Source organism: Apiospora marii, assembly GCF_038362585.1.
Source record: "Apiospora marii strain CBS 49790 chromosome Unknown utg000002l_segment0_segment0, whole genome shotgun sequence".
In the NCBI taxonomy this organism is placed as follows: Eukaryota; Fungi; Ascomycota; class Sordariomycetes; order Amphisphaeriales; family Apiosporaceae; genus Apiospora; species Apiospora marii.
In genome coordinates, this window is record NW_027117373.1 from 3,827,511 (window position 1) to 3,847,699 (window position 20,189).

Sequence of the window (20,189 nt, forward strand, 5' to 3'; positions counted from 1 at the left end):
TTATGTACTGGGAGATTGGTTTGTCAGTCCGTTATTTGGGTAGGTACTTGGTCGAACCAGCTTTTCCCCGTTGTAAGAAATCTCGTTCGACCTAAACTAAACCCCCCGGGGACCAGTGGCCGGATCGTTGCGCGGGCACACCCTGCCACCTGGGTCATTGTAGTATCCCAAGGAACAAGTGGGAATGGGGGAGGAGACAGCATGGACGGAATTCTCTAGCCTTGGTTGTTCAAACTTCCCAATTGGTCTAGATGCAGTGATCCTTCCGGGCACGCCATGGGTTATGTCCATCCCCGGCGGGCATGGACGCAGGGGTTTCAAACGCTGTTGGGAGAGCCGGTTCGCAGCTCTTAGCCGAATCGGAACTGTACAGGGTCACTCCCAACCGACTGGTAGTCTCTACTGCAACCCTGGGTAGAAAACCAGACGCAGTCCTTCCCTCCCTCGACTGCCAGCTGATAAAGGCGTCTGGTTGCGACGTAGCCATGAATCGACGTCGGATTGAATCTCTGTACGTTACAGTATGGCAGAAACCCTAACTTCTCATGCGAGATCACTAAGGGAGGTTCCGGTTTCTGAATATCGTAACTTGGTGAGCATTTCGACTTTCCCATAAGACGATGACCATACGCGCTTCTGTATCAACAATGTATTAAGAACGAGCTGGATCCCCACTGGGAGACCAGATTCGCAAGCATCTCGCCCGCCATCGTAGACGAAGCCCGCAGGAAAGCCCCCTACGGTTTTCCCATTTTTCTTTTCCCGTCCCCCTCGGACCACTCACTCCACCTACACCACCCCTTTTGGGGCGACAAACCTCGAAAATGTCGGGACAGCCTCCTGCTGGGGGCCCGCCGCCTTTCCGGACCGACGTCGACTTTGACGAGAACCGGCAGCTCGAGATCAACCTCGTCGCCTGGATTTGCACGGGCGTCGCCATCACCGTGGTTGCCTTCAAGCTCTTCACCCGCGCCCACATCACGAAAGTTGTGGGATGGGATGACTTCTTCATCTTCTTGTCGCTGGTAAGAATATCCTCATTTTGCGCGCGCCCCTGAAGAATGAAGCAGGAAAAGGAAAACATAACGAAACACGTGTGAGGAGGACAAACGGCCATACTTGGTTGACAATTTGCTCACGAAACACAACTATCAGGCCCTCAGTATCATTGCTTCTGCTTTTGTGTCGTACTCGGTGACGCTGGGTTTTGGTCGGCATACGATAGCGGTGGCGATGGAACCGGATGGACCAGAACGTCTGGTCAACACGGCGATGTGGCAGCAGCTGGGCTATCGTGAGTTATTTCTTCTTATTCTTTTTTTACCCTTTTATTCCTTTTTCGGGCACTGTTTGCTGATACTTGACATGTGTGTGGTCGTCCAGCTTTCAACATCGGCGCCTTCAGTTTCCCCAACATCTCCATCGCCATCCTGGTGGTGCGGCTCCTGGACCCGTGGCCGGCCCGGGCGCGCGCCCTGTACGCCATGGTGGTGTTGCAGGTAGTGCTGGCCCTCGTCTCGGTCGTCATCGTCTTCAAGCAGTGCCAGCCGACGGCCAAGGTCTGGAACAAGCAGCTGCCCGGGACCTGCTGGAGCCCCGACGTCCTCAACAACTTCTCGTACTTCCTCTCGGCCTACACCACCCTGACCGACATCGTGCTGGCCGCCGTGCCCATTTCTGCCTTCTGGCGGCTCAAGATGCGCGCCAACACCAAGATCGGCGTCTGCGTCATGATGGGGCTCACGCTGCTCTCGGCCGTCGTCACCGTCGTCAAGGCGACCTACCTGAGCTTGTTCAACGACCAGTCTGATCCACGTAAGTCCCCCTTATTCTTCCAACTACAATTCAGTCCCATGTTACTAATATACATACCATTTTCTCCATACATAGTTTACGATGTCGCGCCCCTCGTCATCTGGGGCCTGATCGAGCAAAACGTCGTCATCGTGGCCGCCTGCATCCCGACCCTGCGGCCCTTCTTCCACAAGGTCTGGAAGGGCGAGAAGTCGGGCTCGGGCTCCAACGGCGGCAGCGGGGGCTCGGGGTCGAAATTCAGCACCAACACCTTCTTCTCCAAGGGCCGCGGCCGCGGCAACCGCCACCACCGGAAGCTCGAGGACTCGGTGCTGGACCTCGACCCGCACGAGCAAGACCTCGAGGCCCACGTGCTGGAGCAGATGGGCCCAGGCCATGGCCATGGCGGCCACGACGACGAGGAGGGGGAAGGGGAGGGGGGAGGTCGGCGTGGCTGTGGGGTCGAGGCCGGGCGAGCTGGAGACCGAAGAGTGCGATGCCGGGTCCAACAGCTCGCAGAAGGGCATCTGGCGCACCCTGCAGGTCAACATGGAGTGGGACGCCCAGTCGCAGACCAGGCGCGTCTCGCGGTCTCCCTTTGGGCCCGATTTCCCCAACGATGGCAGGTGCGAGTCCATGTCGGAAAAGGAGGGGGAGGAAGAAGAAGCACAAGAGTGCGAATGCTCGTATGACGCGAAACTGAAGAGAGGAAGAAAGAAGGAAAGAAAGAACTGAATTTTCTATGCAGTTGTATTATCCTGTACCGTTATGTACGAACAAAACATCGGCATGTAATGTATTGTATGTGGGATGGGGGAACGTGGCAAAAGCAGGGCCGGCATGCGGGTGTTGGACATGAAAGGTTAAATGGCATAAAACTCCATCTAACGGGATCTTAGAGACAAAGTAGAGAGATACCCTTTATGTAGCTATGAATTTATGTAGACTTTGCGCAGTGCAAATTATGAAGACTATATGAAAAGGGGCGGCACCGCCAAGACAAAAGAGTGGTGAGGTCTGGTAGGAAGCAAAATGCTGGATATTGTCATCTTGGTATGGAGCAGATAAATTGTAGATTCTGGTAAAAGATAGTTTGTTAATTTGACGTGGTGTATCATCGAAAGCATCGCATAGATAGTCGCAGAGAAGAAAAACTACAGTCTAGGTCTATTCACTTTTCTCAGGGGCTGTCGGCCTCCTTGACAGGCAACTCGGCCACCCGCTCTGCCCTGAGCCAAAGCAACCACGCAGTATTGTTGTCGAAACCACGGGCAACAGAGTGAAGTCCCTAAGTGTCTGAGCTAACGGTTCATTTCCGAGCATTCCACAGACATTCCGTGTAAGTACGAGGTACCCTGTACTAACACTCACGCTGCGGTATCGTTTGTTTGATATGATCGTTGGCCCAGAGATTTACAATGCTTTGTAAGCTAACGCTTATAGCATTCTGATACGACTACGCATAGTAGGACGGCAGGTGGTAAGTGGCACGGCAAAAGGACGAGTCCCACCACATCACGGAATGTTTTGTCTCACAAGATTTGCGAGAACGACCATGGCCGATTTCTACGTTTTCGTAAACGCTCAACCAAAGAGTTGACTCAGATCCATCCGCGTTCAGTACTTTGCTGGTGCTGATTCAATTGACGATAATCCTCCCATTATACAGCCCTGGCCTCTTTGAGCAGCCATTGCACTAGCTCTGGCTCCTTACCTTGTTACCAAAGAAACCCCTGACAATGAAAACCACCTCGCAGTTCCGCATACAGCCACGACTTGGGCCAACAAAGGTATTTTGCGGCCTTTCAACAAATGGCCCTCTGAGCTGAACTTATTGCAGATACGCAGTGTGCACTTGAGTTCTGGATTTTCCCCCATCATCTCCGTGTCCAGAAAATCTGGTTTCGAACAATTCTGAAGAGCAATAGTCGAACACTTGCATTATCCTTTTTGTGTCCCTTATATCGTTTGTTGTGTACCATATATTCACCGAGCTTGAAAAACAAGTAATAGTGTCGCGCCTACTATGTCCAAAGCACCGGAAGGGGCTGGCAAGGCCGCCCAGCAGGCTGAGGCTGCAGGAGAATTCACCAAGAAGGATTTCGTTGAAGGTTTCAAGACAGAAGTCAACAAAGCCATTGATGCGAAGAAGGAGAAGGACGACAAGCTGTCCGGGATAGTGGGGGAGCTGAAGAAGGCCGGCACCGAAGTTGTGGAGGGTGTCCTTAAGGACCAGGCGGGGCAGCAGCTGGACCCGGACAAGTTCCTGAAGGACTTCTGGAAGGCCTTCGATGCCCGCCTCAAGCAGCTGTCGGACGTACGCAAGCAGCTCAAGACCAAGGGGCTCCCGGACCTCCGGGCGACCATGGGCGGCGTCGTCCACATGACCATCTACGAACACGTGGTGCTGCCGGGGCTGGCCAAGAAGGAAAAACTCCCCAACGACAAGCTGGTCGCCACGTTCGCGGAAAAGTTCGACAAGGAGCTCGACGCTGTCGTGAAGAAGAAGGAGTTCAAGATGTACAAGGACGCCGCGGCCGACGTGGCCAGCACGGCGCTCCAGCAGAGCTTCGGCGCCAACGAGGAGATAGAGAAGAAGAAGCGCGAGCTGGCGCAGCTTAAGAAGCAGCCCAGGGCGAGCAAGAACGAGAAGGAGTTGATGGAACATGTTGCGGAGCTCAAGGAGAAGAACCAAGCGCTTCAGGGCAAAGTCAGTGACCTCGAGGCGCAGGCAATGAAAATGAACGACCCGGACGCGGCGGTCACGGCGATGGAGAATAAGTACAACGCTTTGGTGGAGAGAAGTCAAGAGGAGGGCAACTTGATCGGCGAGCTGGAGCAAGAGAGGGAAAAGTTACAAGATGAACTTAAGGTGGTCAAAGAGGATGTCAAAAAACTGACCCAAGGGCGCGGCACCGCACAGGGGCAAGCGAGAGGGCTCGAGGCGGAGTTGAAGGAGCAAAAGGAGCGTGTAGCGAACGGGGTAGTTGAGCTCAACAAGGCAAAGAAACAGAACGAAGAGCTCAGAGAGAGTCTACAGGAGGCGACAGCCGCCAGAACGGAAACAAATGATCATTATGATAGAGTCATGATCGAGTTCGAAGACTTCAAGGCGAAGGTTGGAGAATCCGGCAGCGGCTCCAAAGACGCCGCGTACGAAGAGACCATCAAGGGCCTGCGCGAGCAAGTCAAGAAGGCTGAGGAGGAGATCGGTGAGCTGAAAGCTGCCCAGGGAAAAATGCTGAGCAAGATGGAAGATGATTTGGCGCAGGCGGACGCGAATGCGATGAAAAAGGCGGAGCAGGACATGAAGACCAGATTCAAGAACCTCGCAGAGGAGCTCAAGATAGCGCAAAACGAGACCTCGAAGCACGCCAAGGAGAACGACAGCCTCAAGGAGAAGAACAAGCAGCTGGAGAGCACCCACCGCCAGGCCGAAAGGAAGAACGCCGACCTCACCAAGAAGCATGCGGACCTCACCAAGAAGCACGAGGAGACTGTGAAGGCCCAGGGGGCTGACAAGGAGGCGGGCGATGGGGCGGCGGCGGAGGCGGCGAAGAAGCTTGCCGAGGTCGAGGCGGAGCGCAAGAAGCTCAAGGCCGCCTGCAAGGACTACAAGGAGAGGGAAGATAGTCTGAAAACGATCACGCAGGAGCAGAAGAAGCAGCTGGAGAAGTTGGAGGCCGGCAAAGCGGGGGCGGACGAGGCCGGAAAGGAACTGCAGGAGCTCCGGAAGGAGCGCGGTGACCTCCAAGCTGCCAACCAGAAGCTGGAAGCGGATCTGAAGGAACAGCAAAACCTTGCAGCTGCCAAGGCGGGCGACGAACAGGCGCTGAACACTCTTCGGGACCAGAACAAGAAGCTCCAGGACGACAATGACAAGCTCACGCAGGCGAGAGGGAGCCTGGACGAGAGGGTGTCCGGCCTGGAGGGGGAGAAGGACGAATTCGCTGCCCAGAACGAAAATCTCAAGGCCGAGCTCGAAAAAGTCAAGAGCGACACAACCAAGGAAGAAGAAAACCAGACGCTGCAGGAGCAGGTCAAGGATCTCCAAGAGATAAACAGAAACCTGCAGGATACCCTCAACATAGTAAACCGAGGGGGCAATGGCGACGGTCTCGAGACTTTGGACGAAGTGCCCGATGAGGAAGAGATGGCCAGGAAGACGCCGGAGGAGAGGGCGCAGCATTGGCAAAAGCAGTGGGCGGCGGCGATGGCGAAACGCAATGAAATGGACAAGGACCTCGGGGACCTGAGACGAGATTACCAGCGCTATCTTAACGCCTATGATCGGGTGGAAAAGCGTCGTGAAGACGCAGAGACCGAAAAGGACGCCATGGAAGCTAGACTGAAGGCCGCAGAGGCTGCTGCCCAGACTGCAGAGGCTGCTACCAGGGCTGCAGAGGCTGCGCGTGAGGCGGCCGAGGCTGCAGCAGCGGCGGCTGGCCATAACACCACCACCGAGACGGTGGGCCCGACCAGGACGATGGGTGAAGTCACGCTGCAGCAGCGCAACATGGACGCCGTGCCCGGAGCGACGCGCGACAGCCTGTTCGCCGGAATCGCCAACATCTTCGGGCGAGGCGCACGAGGCACACGAGGTCCAGTTGGCAGAGGCGGAGGCGGAGGCGGAGGCGGAGGAGACCCTGGACGTCGCCCGTCCGCGACGCTGGCCACCGACGAATGGCTCGACCGATGGCTCATAGCCGGGTTTGCCGTCATGATCGTCGTGACCGTACTCGGCCTCATGGTAATGGGCGCCGAAGGCCACAAGGCCGCCGTTTGGTTCGCGGCCAACCACGAGACGCGCGCCCAGTATGCCAACGACTGGTACTACTTCACGATCCCCGTGCCGCAGCTCGAGTACATCTTCTACATATTTACCAGGGCGGTCTGGGCCAAGATGTAGCGGATGGGGCAGTTAACCTAGCCACATAGTTGTATCCGTCAGGGGGAGTGGGCTGGGGTTATTGATTGTATTGTTTCGAGTATGGTAGGTTCTTAGTTAGCTATTCAATAATATGAGTTGGTTATTCTTTCTTCGCGTATTTGCATGCGTATATAAATATATATAATACATGATTACCAGGCACTGGCTGAGATAGGACAAAGTGTTGAGGCATCGGTGAGGTGGACGGACATTAAACATGGAGCACTCAATCCAGCTTCCCCAGGCCTACGCACTTGTAGCGTGCCGGGAAGCCGGATATTTCCCTATGCAGCTGCAGCTAAGGACACGCGCTGATGTGCAGCGCCAAGGGACCCCCTAAGACCCCCCAAGAGTGGCTGTGCTCAGGCGCTGACTAACGGGCTTGGGCCGCTAGATTAAGCACGAATATGGAACCCGCGCGTCAGAAGTGTCCAAGTAATTACGACACGCACCCGGCCATCCATCGATTGATCCATCCATCAATCCAGCGCCGATTGGAATTCGATGGAGCGACCATCCCCCGTCGTACGTAGGACACTGGACACTGCCAACCTAATAATCTAAACGTACACACCCCTACCTGCCTACCATCCTAGGTCTAGGCCACGCTACCCAACTTTTGACATTTCGAAGATCACTGTCCCTTGCACTGGTGGCTTGGACTGGATGAGCCGCTTTGTCGATTAAACCACTCTGTTCTTGGTCTATTGCAACCAACCCTTCACTCCTTATCGCCTCGTAATCAACCATCGCCATACATCGCTCGTTCAACTGCCACCTACATTAGGTACATACATACCTTACCTACCTGTCTGCATACCTATCGACTTCCATGTACATGTACGCGGCACCGCTCTACAGTTTCAGCACACTCATGAGTCTGCCCACGTTCCACAGCCCATTGTCCTAGGACAAGTCCAGTAACGAACAACAACGCCACCACATGATTTCCTACTCCCTTTCGCAACCATGCCTTCCGACGACAAGTCGCAATATACCCCGGCCCCGCCGATTCCTACCTACGACGAGGCCGTCCACAGCTCCGCCTCCAACAATGACTGGCAACCCCCGCCGCGCTCACCCGCCGACTATAGACCCGATGCGGAAACCGAAGCCCAGTCCCTCCTAACCTCGTCCGCGGGCCAGAGGCCACGAGTGCCCGCCGGCTACCGGCCGCCCCATGTCGAAACCGATGATGAAGAGTCGAATTGGAGCCTCGAGAGCGATGACGACGACGATGCGCCCGAAGATGCCCAGATGCGACGGGAGATGCAAGAGCTGGAAGTCGAGGACCCATTGAACGGCTCCCATTCCAGCAGCAACTCGTCATTATGGCGGAAACGCATCAACTTCTCCCTCCCCCAATGGAAATGGCGATGGCGCCTACCGCGTCTTACCGTGCGCCTCCCCCGACAGACCGACGGCATCACTGAGTCCAGGACCGAGTCTGGCACCCAGGAGCCAAACCCCAACGAGAACGAGAGGAGGTGGATACTACCGAATGTACCGACTGTGCAAAATCTACCGAGTTTGCCAAAGATTAGCATGGACAGTGCCGCCGTCCTGATACTCATCGGCCGACTGCTGGCCGTTTTCCTGATTTTGGGTTTCTTATATCTGATCTTCATGAGCGACTTGTTCGCCAACTTCTCCCGCCGCGTGGGTGGCAAAAATGTTCGACCCGGAGAGCGTCCGGTTGCACGTGCAGATGGCCATCAGTCCGGGGCGGATGCGCGATACCCTGCAGCATTTCACCAGCTATGCCCACATCGCGGGCACCGAAGGCGATTTCGCATTGGCCATGGATGTCCGCAACGATATGTTGAAGAGCGGGCTGGAGGACGTCCGTGTCGACGAATACTACGTATATTTAAACTACCCGAAACCGGACGGACGGGCTGTTGAGATCATGTCCGAGGACGGGAAGAACGCGAAGTGGAGCGCCAAGCTGGAGGAGGACGATACCGGTGGTGCCACGGCTGGAAGGCAAACTCTGGCTTTCCACGGCCACTCCAAGTCGGGCAACGCCACGGGCCCTCTCATCTACGCCAACTACGGCAGCCGGGAGGACTTCCAGAAGCTCAAGGACAAGGGCATCGAGACAAAGGGCGCTATCGCCCTCGTGCGGTACTACGGCACCCAGGGCGACCGGGCATTGAAGATCAAGGCAGCTGAGCTTGCTGGATTCGCTGGCTGCCTTATCTACAGCGACCCTGCCGATGACGGGTTTGTGAAGGGCCCGACGGCACCGGAGGGGCGATTCATGCCTGCGGACGGCGTCCAGAGGGGCGGCGTCAGCTTGATGAGCTGGGTGGTCGGAGACGTGCTCACGCCCGGCTGGGCGAGCACCAAGGGCCAACCACGGATGATGACGAACCAAACGAAGGGCCTGGTACAAATCCCCAGTCTTCCACTGGCTTGGCGCGACGCGCAGGTTTTACTGCAGCACATTCAGGGGTTCGGTGAGCCGTGCTCAGACGACTGGCGCGGCGGTGTGCCGGACGTTGAGTGGTGGTCGGGCAATTCATCTTCTCCGATTGTCAGGCTGAGGAACGAACAGGACGAAAACGAGCAGCAGCCCATTTGGAACATTTACGGGAAGATCGTGGGAATTGAGCAGAATGAGAAGAGTATCATTATCGGAAGCCATCGCGATGCTTGGGGTTTCGGTGCGACGGACCCCGGCAGCGGCCAAGCTGTGTTCCTCGAGGTGGCCCGGGTCTTTGGTGATCTCCTTGCCCGAGGTTGGAGACCACTCCGGACCATTGAGTTTATGAGTTGGGACGCGGAAGAATACAACCTTATCGGAAGCACCGAGTACGTTGAAAACAACCTCGACGCGCTCCGCGACGACGCCTGGGCCTACATTAACCTGGACACCGCCGTGACCGGTCCGGATTTCGCCGCCGACGGCTCGCCCATGTTCAAGGCCGTCCTATCCAAGGTCCTGGAACGAGTGGACGACCCTCAGCGCAACGTGTCGCTGCACGCGCTTTGGGAGGAGAAGCGGGCGAAACTCGGGGGCCTCGGGGCCGGCAGCGACTACGTTGCCTTCCAGGACATCGCCGGCACCAGCTCCATCGACATTCGCTTCGAGGGTGACCGGTTTCCCTACCACTCGAGCTATGACAACTTCGATTGGATGGTACGCGTTGGTGACCCCGACTTCGTGTACCACGGCCTGCTGGGGCAGGTGCTAGGCCTGCTCATTCTCGAGCTCGCTGACCGGCCCGTCCTGGCATTCGACGTAGGCGCGTACGCGCGCGCCATGGGCCGCTACCTCAGCGATCTGTGGAAGTTCTGCGAGGCCAAGGGCGTGAAGCTCGACTTCGAGCCCCTCAAGAAGGCAATCAACGAGGTGGAGAACTCGGTGATGCAGACACAGCTCTGGGCCATCAAGTGGGAGCAGGACGTCACGAACGCGAACGGATGGGAACCGGCGGCGTTGGGGCGGCTCCGGACGGCGTACAATACAAGGTTGGCCGACTTTGAGACGGCCTTGCTGGACCTTGAGTATGGCGGTGGGGTATGTCATGCATCTCTTTTCTCTCTCCCTTTCTTTTCCGTCAGTCAGTTTTATTAACACTGCAACCAGATACCAAACCGGACGCAATTCGTCCACGTTGTTTACGGGCCGCAGCTGTGGTCGGGCTATGACGAGGCGTATTTCCCCGCGATCCGGGATGCGGTGGAGTCGGGCGACATGCAGCTGGCGCAGGAGATTACGGACAAGACGGGGAAGATCATATCGGAGGCGGCCAAGGTCATGATCCGGGAGAAGGCGTCTTCCTAGTCCTTTTCACCTCTACATCTTATAGCTTTTGTATTTTTGTTTTCTCCTTCTTTCCAAAGAGGTGTGGGTGGGTGATGTACGAAAGAGGCAACTCGTAGTCAGGTCGCGAGAGCAAAAGGTGCATTACTCGGCGCAATGGGGAAATTTTGAAATTTATTCTGTCTATATTGCTTCTGGCTCCCTTGAAGCGATTGGTGCTGGTAAAGGAGTGAGGGTACCGTTCAGTGACGCTACCTACTCTGCGCGCAGTGGTTGGCGTGTAGCAACGTACGTACAGTATGTACAGGGGCTTGAGTGGTTTCTCGGAACAGGCAATGATGGCGATAGTTTCTCGGGTGTCACATTTTGGCTTCGCATGTATAAACAAACGATTATTTCAAATACAACCCAATCTGATGCTGCTACAAGATCATAACCCAATACCAAATGGTCCAAAACTCCGCAGCATCATAGCGCCCCCAAAAGACACAAAACACTACAAATATATACATGGCATGATACATCGTGAAAACATCCTGAACAAGAGGATGTGAGTCCGTCCCAACCCAAGCGCCCGAAAAGCACGAAACATCTCAAACCGGCTGAGTTGAGCCAAGTCGTAACACCCGCCTACCCGACCAGCCTCAGCTGCTTCCGCAAGAACTCGGAGAGCCCCCGCTCGACGCTGGCCGAGAGGGAGGCGAAGAGGATCATGCTCGTGTTGGAGGGCGGGGGGCAGTGCACGACGTGCGGCACAATCTCGAGCTCCTCGATGCCGCCGACCTGGGCCAGATCGGCGACCCAGTCGAGGCTCTCGTGCTTGATGTCGGCCAGCAGCTGGAAGTCCTCGGCAGACATCTCGCGCGGCGGGCCCGCGAGCCCCGCGGCCGACGACATGTACGAGGCCGGGGGCTTGCCGCACTGGACCACGAGTCGTATCTTGCGGATTCCCTGGTGTTGGTAGGGTTGGACTTGGTGAAGTTGCTGCTTCTTCTGCAGTTGGCCTTTGTCGTTGTCGCTGCTGCTGCTACTGCTATCGGCGAAAGAAGATGGCAAGGGCAGGAGTTTGGACAGGTAGCGGCACACGGACTGCCACTCGCAGCGGTCGCTGTTGAAGCCGTAGCCGGCGACGGGCCCGCGCTTGTAGAGGGAGATGGCGCGGACCATGGCGCGCGAGGCGGGCGTCAGGTCCGACAGGAAGGGCTCGACGGCCTCCATGTCGGCGCCGAAGTCGAAGGAGTGCTGCGCGTACACCAGGTGCGACGTCTCTTCGTGGATGAGGCGGCTGACGCGCATCAGGGCGGCGCAGATGTAGAACTCTTCGTCGTTGCTGTTGCCCTTCTCCTGTTCTCCAGTCGTCGTCGCGGCTGCTTTCGCTGCCATCGTTGGCGATGGCAGGTAGCGCTGCTGCTGGTGAAACGGGAGCGGGGCCTGCGGCTGGTGGTAGTAGTACGTGGTCTCATAGCTGCACCGGCGCTGCAGCATGGCCTGCTTCTCCAACACGTGATACCGGCTGCGGATCCGCGTCGGGGTCGGCGGCAGGCGGTTCTCCCCCGCATTGCGGATCTCGATGGCGGCGTCCTTGGGGTGGGTGAACAGGTGGCTGTAGATGAGTAGCCGGATTTCAGCCGGGATGGTGGTGAAATACGAGTCCATATCGTCTGAAGCCCGAAAGGTACGATAGATGATGTGGTTGGTGTCCTGTCCTGAGTTGAAGATAGGCCCAACGGTGCAACAGTTTGTTATAAGTCAGGTGGGGTGAGAGATCTCAAGATAAGCGAAGTAAGCTGGCGAGAGATTCCGGGCAAGTGTAAGTGTAAGTGGTGGTGGGCATAGAGATCCAACAAGGTAGCCATCCAGGTCTCGTGAGCGGGAGGACGGGGCCGAGCTCGCATCTTTATATGTAGTTGGTCCCTGAATAGGAAGTGAGCGGGATAGGGATAGGGATGAGACTTGCGCTGGGCCGGACTAACGTTGGACGCCCCGAGCCCACGTCAGCGTATCATGGTTGCTTCTCCCTGTCGTACTTTGGTCCCTGTCAGATTTTAGTCACGGGGTATCTGATTAACCGAGCATAAGCAAATAGTTACTCCTCCGTACATCCATCCCCGAGTCCGTCCATGTCGTTGGCTCATTACGAGTTACCCCCTGCGGCTCAGAGGAATGGACTGCATGGTGGCCCAGGAATGGCGGCGGGGGCCAACGCTTGGGGGGACGATAGTGCGGTTGCTGCCAATAGCGATCGCTCTTGGCGCCCACGCCAATCTGTGAAGCGACGGATTGAGTCGATCGCCTTGCAAAGTCCGGTACTCCGCGGCTCGGTGATAACGAAATGCATCATTCGCGCGCCCTCACGCCACAAGTACGGGAGAGAAATGTCGTGGCTTTTGGCAGGCTTTGATGGGCGAAACGGCGACAGACGAGGACCTCAGCTGATAATCAGCAGTTGCGAATGCGTCTCCACCGATTTGGCGCAGGCCCCGTTTCTATGCAGTCACGAGCGGAAGCGGCAGCCCTGGATGCCTGGCCTAAGCCTAGAGTCATCTGAAGAGGTGCTTAGTGCCCGCTTTTCGGGCTTACCCCACGTTTTGGCGAGAGGCATGGCTTCTAGGATAGGCATCTCGGCCGCCCATCATTGAGGAGTATTGGGCTTGGCATCTCCGACCAGGAGACGCCGTGTGACTACATCTCTTGCTTCCCCGACTTTTTTCCTTCGACCCTCTCCCTTTTTTGCCGCCTCGTGGAAGGTCCGGAACTGAAGGCAAGAGGCGCCGGTTGCATCTCGAGATTCAGAAAAGTGAGCTGATTCACCACCTTAGCGGCCCACACGGCCCGTCTCGTTGGTCCACCACCCGGCTCTTTTCTCTTCCAATCTGCCCAGCTTTCTCGGCCAGAGTGGGATCCTATATTGATCTATAGTAATAAGACCCCTGCCCGGACGGCTATTTCGTCACCTTGATCGTCGGGTTTCCGTCTAACTCCCCATTGCTCAGCGTTGCGAGCCGAGGGACGCCGGACCAAGGGGTAATCGACCAAGTCTATGTAATGCATAAGAAGCAGGCAATCCACTAATCGTGATTGGCTGGCTTTGTAATGCTGATGGAGCCGTAGATTCAACTACGTCTGTCTGTCGAACCCTCTTTCGAAACGTATCTTCGACTCGATGCGCATTACTTGTCCATCGCAATTACATTCGTAGCGAAATTGGAAGATCGCTTTGTGTCCACCTATCGCGCCAAACGACTGGCGAGATCCGGAATCATATCGACGCGCGCCATGGGGCTGCTGAGTTGTGTGGCAATGTTTCCAAAGCAGCTCGTCGAGGCCTGGTGTCGTATGGGCACGCGCGTGTTGAGCCGGCAACACCGCTGAGGCTGCGCGGGAATGGAGATGTACTGAGCTCACGCTGCGTGTTCGTAGTCGTGCATGGCGAAGGCACGATCCTCGAAGGGCCGGGAAGCAGTTGGTGGATTAGAGTCTTGCAGCCGAGAATGGCACAGGCGCAGCTGAAGAACAGATTGGAGGGGTCACTTGAGCTCGCAGCGTGGATGCCTGCGGTTCTTCATGTCCGCCTCCCCAGACGGCTGAGAGCGAGCGCGAGCAGAGCAAGGAAAAGACCTGAGATGAGAACCAGTGGGTAAGAGGGCCTTGCCATGTTGGACCTGTCGACCGAGGGACCTGAACAGGACAGATCACCCAGTGACTGCCCCGTGGTGCATCCCACAGAGGGGTGGAGGGGAACTCGGCTTTGGGGGAGCTTTGGGGGAGCTTTGGGGGTACTCAAATAGCCCAATTGAGCTGCTCTTCATCAACAGGTGGCCGGGTGGTAAAACAGATGGTTCTGCACCGAGCTGGAGGTCTTTGATACACTTCGTTGACTTATCCACCTCGGGTTCGAGCCGCGGTCGTGGATAAGGTCTTTGATACACTTCGTTGACTTATGTCCATAGTAAAATCCGCACCGTGGGGACGTCCTCGGATTCAAACTCCGTACCGGACTTCTCCCCACACCATCGGATGCATCAATAACTTACAGGTGTTGCAGACATCGACAAGCCCACCACCTGTTGATTTTTTTTTTCTTACTTTTCTTTTTGTGATCCCACTTTGGCCAAGATGGGACGCCTAGCTCGTCAACGCCGCGAATCAGGCAAACTAACTTCTACGCCGTAGCCAATTTGGGGCTTTCAAGCTACCGATTGAAAGTAACCTGTCTTTCTCTCCTGACTACATTTTTAATAGCAACTGCTGGATATCAGCTTCCAATTTGGTGTCTGCCCTGTTTGCCGCTTCCGAACATGGGTTTAGGAGGGACGTTGCTGGACGGGTTGGAACGGTCCCAAGCGAATCCACCTGATACCAGTTACAGCTTGGAACCAGCCCGAACAAAGTCTCATTTGCAATCACAATTACAGTCGATCTCAGGACTGGATTACGCCTGGATTGTCCTTGTTGTCGCCTGATTTCAATAGGCCATTGGAATTCGTTGTAGCTCATACACGTAGCCACCAACCCACCCGCAACCTGTCGGAGAGAGAGACCACCATGTAGGCAGCAACCAGCTAAAATCCAATACAAATTTGCCAGTGAATCCTACTCAGCCAGACTGAGCCCACCTGATACCAGCGGAACACAAATAGAATCGAGTCTTGCATCTATGGCACCGAATCCTACTGAGCCGGCCAAGGAATGCAGGTCTTGTTACGATTGATAAGCTCATGTGAAAAGGCAATATGGTGGTGTGGTTTCTGTCATGGGTCCGTGCAAAGTCCATATCGATGTCATAATCAAATTCAGGAGTGCTCTGGGAACCAAGGCCGGCGTTGTAGACTCTGTCTGACCAACTCCATTTGCCGTAGGGCGTGTCCAAGTTGTACAACGCGAGTGTGCTAGTTACAACATATGCTTTGTTTGTAAAGAAACATAACTCCAGAAGCTTTCCGATCCTAAAAAATATTTCAAAACGTGGAGCCGGACAAAAGAATCAGGGATTGATGCGCCGCCTACAGATGGAAGTTACACAGCTCAGTCTTCTATAATCATCTATGAGGTATTAGTCTCTACATGGCTAAACCTGTTCTGTTTAGTTCCGTGTGGGTGCCATGAAAACCCGTAATGTAGACCCTATCTCTGTCAGCCATGGTAGTGCTGCAAAGGAGCCATTGCTTAACCAGTACTTGGCTGTGTATTCGTAAAAGCTCGTAGATATTAGCAGTTGGGGTTTGAATTTATTCCGGGGAATGACGGGTATTTCGAAGGATCATCAGTCAGTTTACGGTGGATCCTATATGCCTGTGGGCTCTTACTAACATCATTGCTGACTGTACTCCGCGATCCTCCGGTTTCTTCGGCACGGGTTGCGATAGAGGCATCAATGCACACCGGAAACTCCCGGGCTTATGCCACCGTGACTCACCAACCCAATAATAAGTCATGTCGTCATGGAGATATAAAGTACACGCGTGGCATCCGAGAAGCCGGGAAGCAGCTCCCATTCATAACACAAAAGACAACAGTCAATCATTCGCCATGTCTAGCCCATCCCGTAAGATACTCTTCCGCTCACTTGCAGCCTGGTACGTGGTGTTCGCCGCCGGCCATATTGTAAGCCAGCCAGCACCCTCTGCTCTCTTGTTCTCGACAGCTACCCAAAGGGTCAACGAGAAATAAAACGGATGAGGTTGTACTGATAACTCCTACGAAAGCAACACGGGTTGGAACTCTTCCAACATTTCGCCGTTACCAAAGATATCCCGCAACAGTACCTGGCAAGCCACCAGGGGAACTACTACGGGCTTACCGTGTTGATGTTGAACCTGGCCTACTTGCACTACCGATGGTCGTTTGAGGGCCTTTATACGAGATCTGAGATCAGGGTTATCACCACGCCCGTCATACTAATGATCTCAGCTATATGCGTATTTTATAGTCGAAACGGGGAGGAGGGGTTGTTGCCCCTCCTGAGCTTCGCGACGGGTGTCCAGGTCCTGGGATGGATTGCGGCTTGATTGAGACAGCCAGCGTCGGTGTCTTCCAGGTTGGTCCCAAATAGTCCCTGTCTTTCTTGATTCAAAGGACCCTTACTGATAATTACTCGAGCTCAAACAGGCTAGGTTGGACAACCGATCAGTTAGCGCAGCAACTCTGTCCGGTGGCCAGATTTTCTTAGTTGTATTATATCTTGTTCAAATAACCACTCCTTGTATGTATAATAATAGAATAATACGTTCGAAGCGCAAAACAATCCATGGCAATTTCCTGACGAGTCTGACCCTGCTGATGTTGGCATTGTGCGATTCAGACAAAGATATCATGCTATTGTAATAGAACAAGGCCCCCATAGGATCACACACGCATAAACCCTCATTGGAACACACAGACAAAGGACTTTGCTCAATATTGCATATGAGGCGGCCCCTACTTTAGAGAACCGCATCCTGCAGCTCCAATCAAAGTTGGACGGTCCCAAACCGAGCCAATTCCGCATCTCTTCGTTGAACAAAGACCTTCCTTCTTGCATCATCAAACCTCTATCCAGCTACAATCGCCATGGAAGGTCACGTTCAATCCCAAAAGAAATGCACCTCACCCGAACGAGTTGAGAAGGAAGGCCGCCAGTGCCTGGACGCACTACGAAGCCTGGAAGAGAATCGAAGTCCGGAAAGGCTCGCTACTGGCGAGATTGAAAGGAAGAGACCCCAGAATGTCACTGACGCGCCCTCTTCCACCCCAGGTAACCGAGAAGGGATTTGGGATGATGATGATAGCAAAGGCAATGACGACTGGATCGCTCAATCTGACGAGGCCGAGAAAGCTATTGAGTCGCCATCGGGGGCGCGCTTTTATCAGCACGATGAAAAGGTAAGTCAATAGGTAGGTACCAGGTAAGTACAGAGTGGCAAGGCCTTAATTCGAGGTGGCGGAAGAAAGTTATGGATAGCTAAAAATTCGTTCTCATAAGTAAATACATCTTGTGAACAATTACTTGCTTGGTTCTGGAATGTCGTTGCCGCACCAGTTAAGATAACAGACACGTCCTTATTTTTGATGCTTAGATTATTGTACAGGAACCGAAAGGAACTGTCATAAATCCAGAAGAACGCCATAACTAAGACCGCGAAACGCCATGCTACTTGCTATATGCTCCGTGCAATACCGTTCATCAAACAGAGGCCCCGGCACATGACCATCAGGCTTTGACATGGCTACCCGAGAAGGAAACGTGGTCTCCCCTTCCCAGGCTCCCTAGCCAAGACTCCAAGTCGGCCGCCAGTCCCGCCCCAACTCCTTGGTCGACCAGCCCGTCCTGCCAGTTTACCGCGATGGTCAACCCCTTCCCCTTGACGGCGATGGGACTCACGACCAGCGCCACGCCGTGCGGAATCCCGCTCTGCGTGAACATGGCCCGTTCCATCGTCCACGCGGTCCGGCTCTCCTGACTCTGTGTCTTGCTTGGTTCCTCCTCGCCAATGGTGGTGCCGACAACCACCGCCGAGTCTTGAGGAGCCCCTCCTTTCTTTTCCGCATCCGCAGCAGCAGCAGAGCTGGTGCTGCTACCACAGCAGTTCTTCACGATCGGCTGCAGCGGCGCCTTCTCCGGTTGTACCTCGACGGCGCCGCCCCCGCTGCCGCTGCCGTCAATCACCCCCAAGTTGCTCACCTCAAGCGTCACGTCGCGCGGCCCCTGCGCGGCCATCTCCTCCGCCATGCGGACCCGGAAATCCGGTATGAACCGCAGCAGCCCCGTCAAGTCATTGCGAGTCCCCTTAGCGAGCTTCCGCGCGAGCTGCCGGCGGACGCGCGCCGCCTGCTCCCAGAGGGCGTCCTCGAGACGGAGGGCGTTGGTCTCGATATCGGCGTCTCCCACGGCGGTGACGGGACCCTGCTGCTTCTCCTCGTCGTGGGCTTGGGCGGCGGCGGCGTTGTCGCGGACCACGCGCCCGGCGAGGTCGTACAGGGTTGCCAGGCGCTGGCCGTGGTAGTGGTGGAAGCAGTACGTCACCGAGTTGACCATGACGCGCCCCCGGTCCTGCGGCTTCGGGCAGGCCTCGGGGCGGATGTAGCGGTGCATGGACACGGGCGTCCCGAGGATGAGGGGCGCGAGTCTCTTCTTCTTCTGCTTCTCGCTGTTGCCATTCTGGGGAGGCGTCGCGGCCGGCGTCCGCATGGCGAGCGAGACGACCGACATGGCCTGAATGAGGCCCGTGAGGGTGGTGTCGTGGCGCCGGCAGGCCTCGAGCACGCGCTGCAGGGCCGCGGCCTCGACGTGCACGAGCCGGAGCGCGGTGCGGATGGGGACGGGGCGCTGGGGCGCCCCAGGGCAGGGGCTTCAGGGGGTGCGAGCGCAGCCACGAGGGAAGCATCTGCTTGAGGGCGATGGAGACGGCCCAGACCGGCGACAGGGGAAGGTCGACGAGGGCTTCGTGCGCGGGCGTGAATTTGGACGCGGGCATAACCGGCAGGGTCAGGATGTGTTCCTGCAGGTCAAGATTGGATAAGGCCGGCGACGAAGAGACGGTTGCTGCTGCGAGTAGGTTGAGCTTCTCGAGCAGGGTCTGCTGGAAGAACTTGGCGCTCTCGCCGTCGGCGTTGGCGTGGTTTATGCCGAAGAAGGCCTCGAGGTAGTCCAGGTCCGGCGCGCGAACCACCACCATCTTCCACCCCGGCCGGGTCTCGAGGTCCGGGTAGGGTAGGTCGTGCTGCGCCTTGATCATGTCTTCCAGGAGGGCGTCTATCATGCTGCCGGTAGCAGTAGTAGTGGCGCTACTACTCCTCGACGACTTGACGTCGACGTCCGTGGGGACGGTCTGCCATTGGATGTGGTGGCCCAGGTCAATGCGGTCAAGGCGCACCCAGACGGGGTCCTTGGTGCTCTCGTCGGCCAGGCCGACCTGCAGCAGCGGGTGGTCGAGCACCGCGAGGGCGACGGCTTTCTCGAAGTGCTCCCTCAGGGCGTCCTCCTCGGCCTCTCCTCGGAAGGCCGCCGGGATCGCGTATCGGCACGTCAAGGCGCACCCGTAGTAGACGTTGAGAGAATGCATGGCACTCTCAAATTCCTCCCTATTAAGAGAAACGGCACGTACTCCTTTGTCAGTAACGAGTTCTTTCATCATTGCTCATTTCCTGAGAGAGAGGATCACACGGGAGCGTTTACAGTGCGCCTAGTCGCCGCAGAACCTCGGGTCTGGCGGCGGGCATCGCCTCATTGTCGTCGCCTTTGCGGCGGCCGAAGCACGACATTGTCGTCGTTGGTGGTCGGGAAGCTGTATATGGATAGCAATTGCTCTTTTCAATGGCTCTTAGGCTTCAACGTCCGCCTGGCAGAAGAAGACAAAGGATGGGTTCCAGCAAGTCGTAAATTAGACGACAGAGGTAAAAGATGGGAGCATTTGGGGGTTTAGGTATTCCATCTTCGCGTCCGCGTCTTCTTTTGTCTCAGTCTAGATTGCGCTGTTTGTATTGACGTTGCTTCCTGGCAGATCGGCCCCCGTCGGGCCCCGTGGTTATTAAGCGGAGGGGGTGTGGAGGCCTTTGCGACGAGCCGGGGTTAAGTAACCATCAATGTAACATGCTCATGGCGGCTTTGGTAAGCCGTTTCCCTGTACTCTTCACGTGCACGCGTATAACCGTGTCGTCGGTATCGTCGGTGTCGTCTGCCATTTTCCAGGGGTCGATATTGAGATAGGCGAAAAG

The 20,189-nt window shown here is 55.9% G+C and overlaps 6 protein-coding genes across 6 annotated transcripts; 4 read left to right on the forward strand and 2 right to left on the reverse strand.

Annotated features, from left to right (window-relative positions):
* Positions 1–824: 824 nt before the first annotated feature.
* PG985_002875 (uncharacterized protein) lies at positions 825–2,529 on the forward strand (the record flags this gene model as incomplete). Its single annotated transcript, XM_066822644.1, has 5 exons — positions 825–1,025; positions 1,156–1,294; positions 1,384–1,815; positions 1,891–2,165; positions 2,188–2,529. The coding sequence occupies 5 exons, from the start codon at positions 825–827 to the stop codon at positions 2,527–2,529; spliced, it is 1,389 nt and encodes a 462-aa protein (XP_066690076.1).
* Positions 2,530–3,820: 1,291 nt separating this feature from the next.
* On the forward strand, positions 3,821–6,703 carry PG985_002876 (uncharacterized protein; the record flags this gene model as incomplete). Its single annotated transcript, XM_066822645.1, has 1 exon — positions 3,821–6,703. One exon carries the CDS (start codon positions 3,821–3,823, stop codon positions 6,701–6,703), a length of 2,883 nt encoding a protein of 960 aa, XP_066690077.1.
* A 990-nt stretch (positions 6,704–7,693) lies between these two features.
* On the forward strand, positions 7,694–10,517 carry PG985_002877 (glutamate synthase; the record flags this gene model as incomplete). Its single annotated transcript, XM_066822646.1, is given in 3 exon segments — positions 7,694–8,398; positions 8,412–10,250; positions 10,320–10,517. 3 exon segments carry the CDS (start codon positions 7,694–7,696, stop codon positions 10,515–10,517), a joined length of 2,742 nt encoding a protein of 913 aa, XP_066690078.1.
* A 609-nt stretch (positions 10,518–11,126) lies between these two features.
* Positions 11,127–12,152, reverse strand: PG985_002878 (uncharacterized protein; the record flags this gene model as incomplete). The annotated part of the gene is made up of 1 exon (XM_066822647.1): positions 11,127–12,152. One exon carries the CDS (start codon positions 12,150–12,152, stop codon positions 11,127–11,129), a length of 1,026 nt encoding a protein of 341 aa, XP_066690079.1.
* A 4,893-nt stretch (positions 12,153–17,045) lies between these two features.
* Positions 17,046–17,608, forward strand: PG985_002879 (uncharacterized protein; the record flags this gene model as incomplete). The annotated part of the gene is made up of 2 exons (XM_066822648.1): positions 17,046–17,357; positions 17,564–17,608. The coding sequence occupies 2 exons, from the start codon at positions 17,046–17,048 to the stop codon at positions 17,606–17,608; spliced, it is 357 nt and encodes a 118-aa protein (XP_066690080.1).
* Positions 17,609–17,685: 77 nt separating this feature from the next.
* Positions 17,686–19,537, reverse strand: PG985_002880 (alcohol acetyltransferase-domain-containing protein; the record flags this gene model as incomplete). The annotated part of the gene is made up of 2 exons (XM_066822649.1): positions 17,686–18,823; positions 18,897–19,537. The coding sequence occupies 2 exons, from the start codon at positions 19,535–19,537 to the stop codon at positions 17,686–17,688; spliced, it is 1,779 nt and encodes a 592-aa protein (XP_066690081.1).
* Between the last annotated feature and the right edge of the window lie 652 nt (positions 19,538–20,189).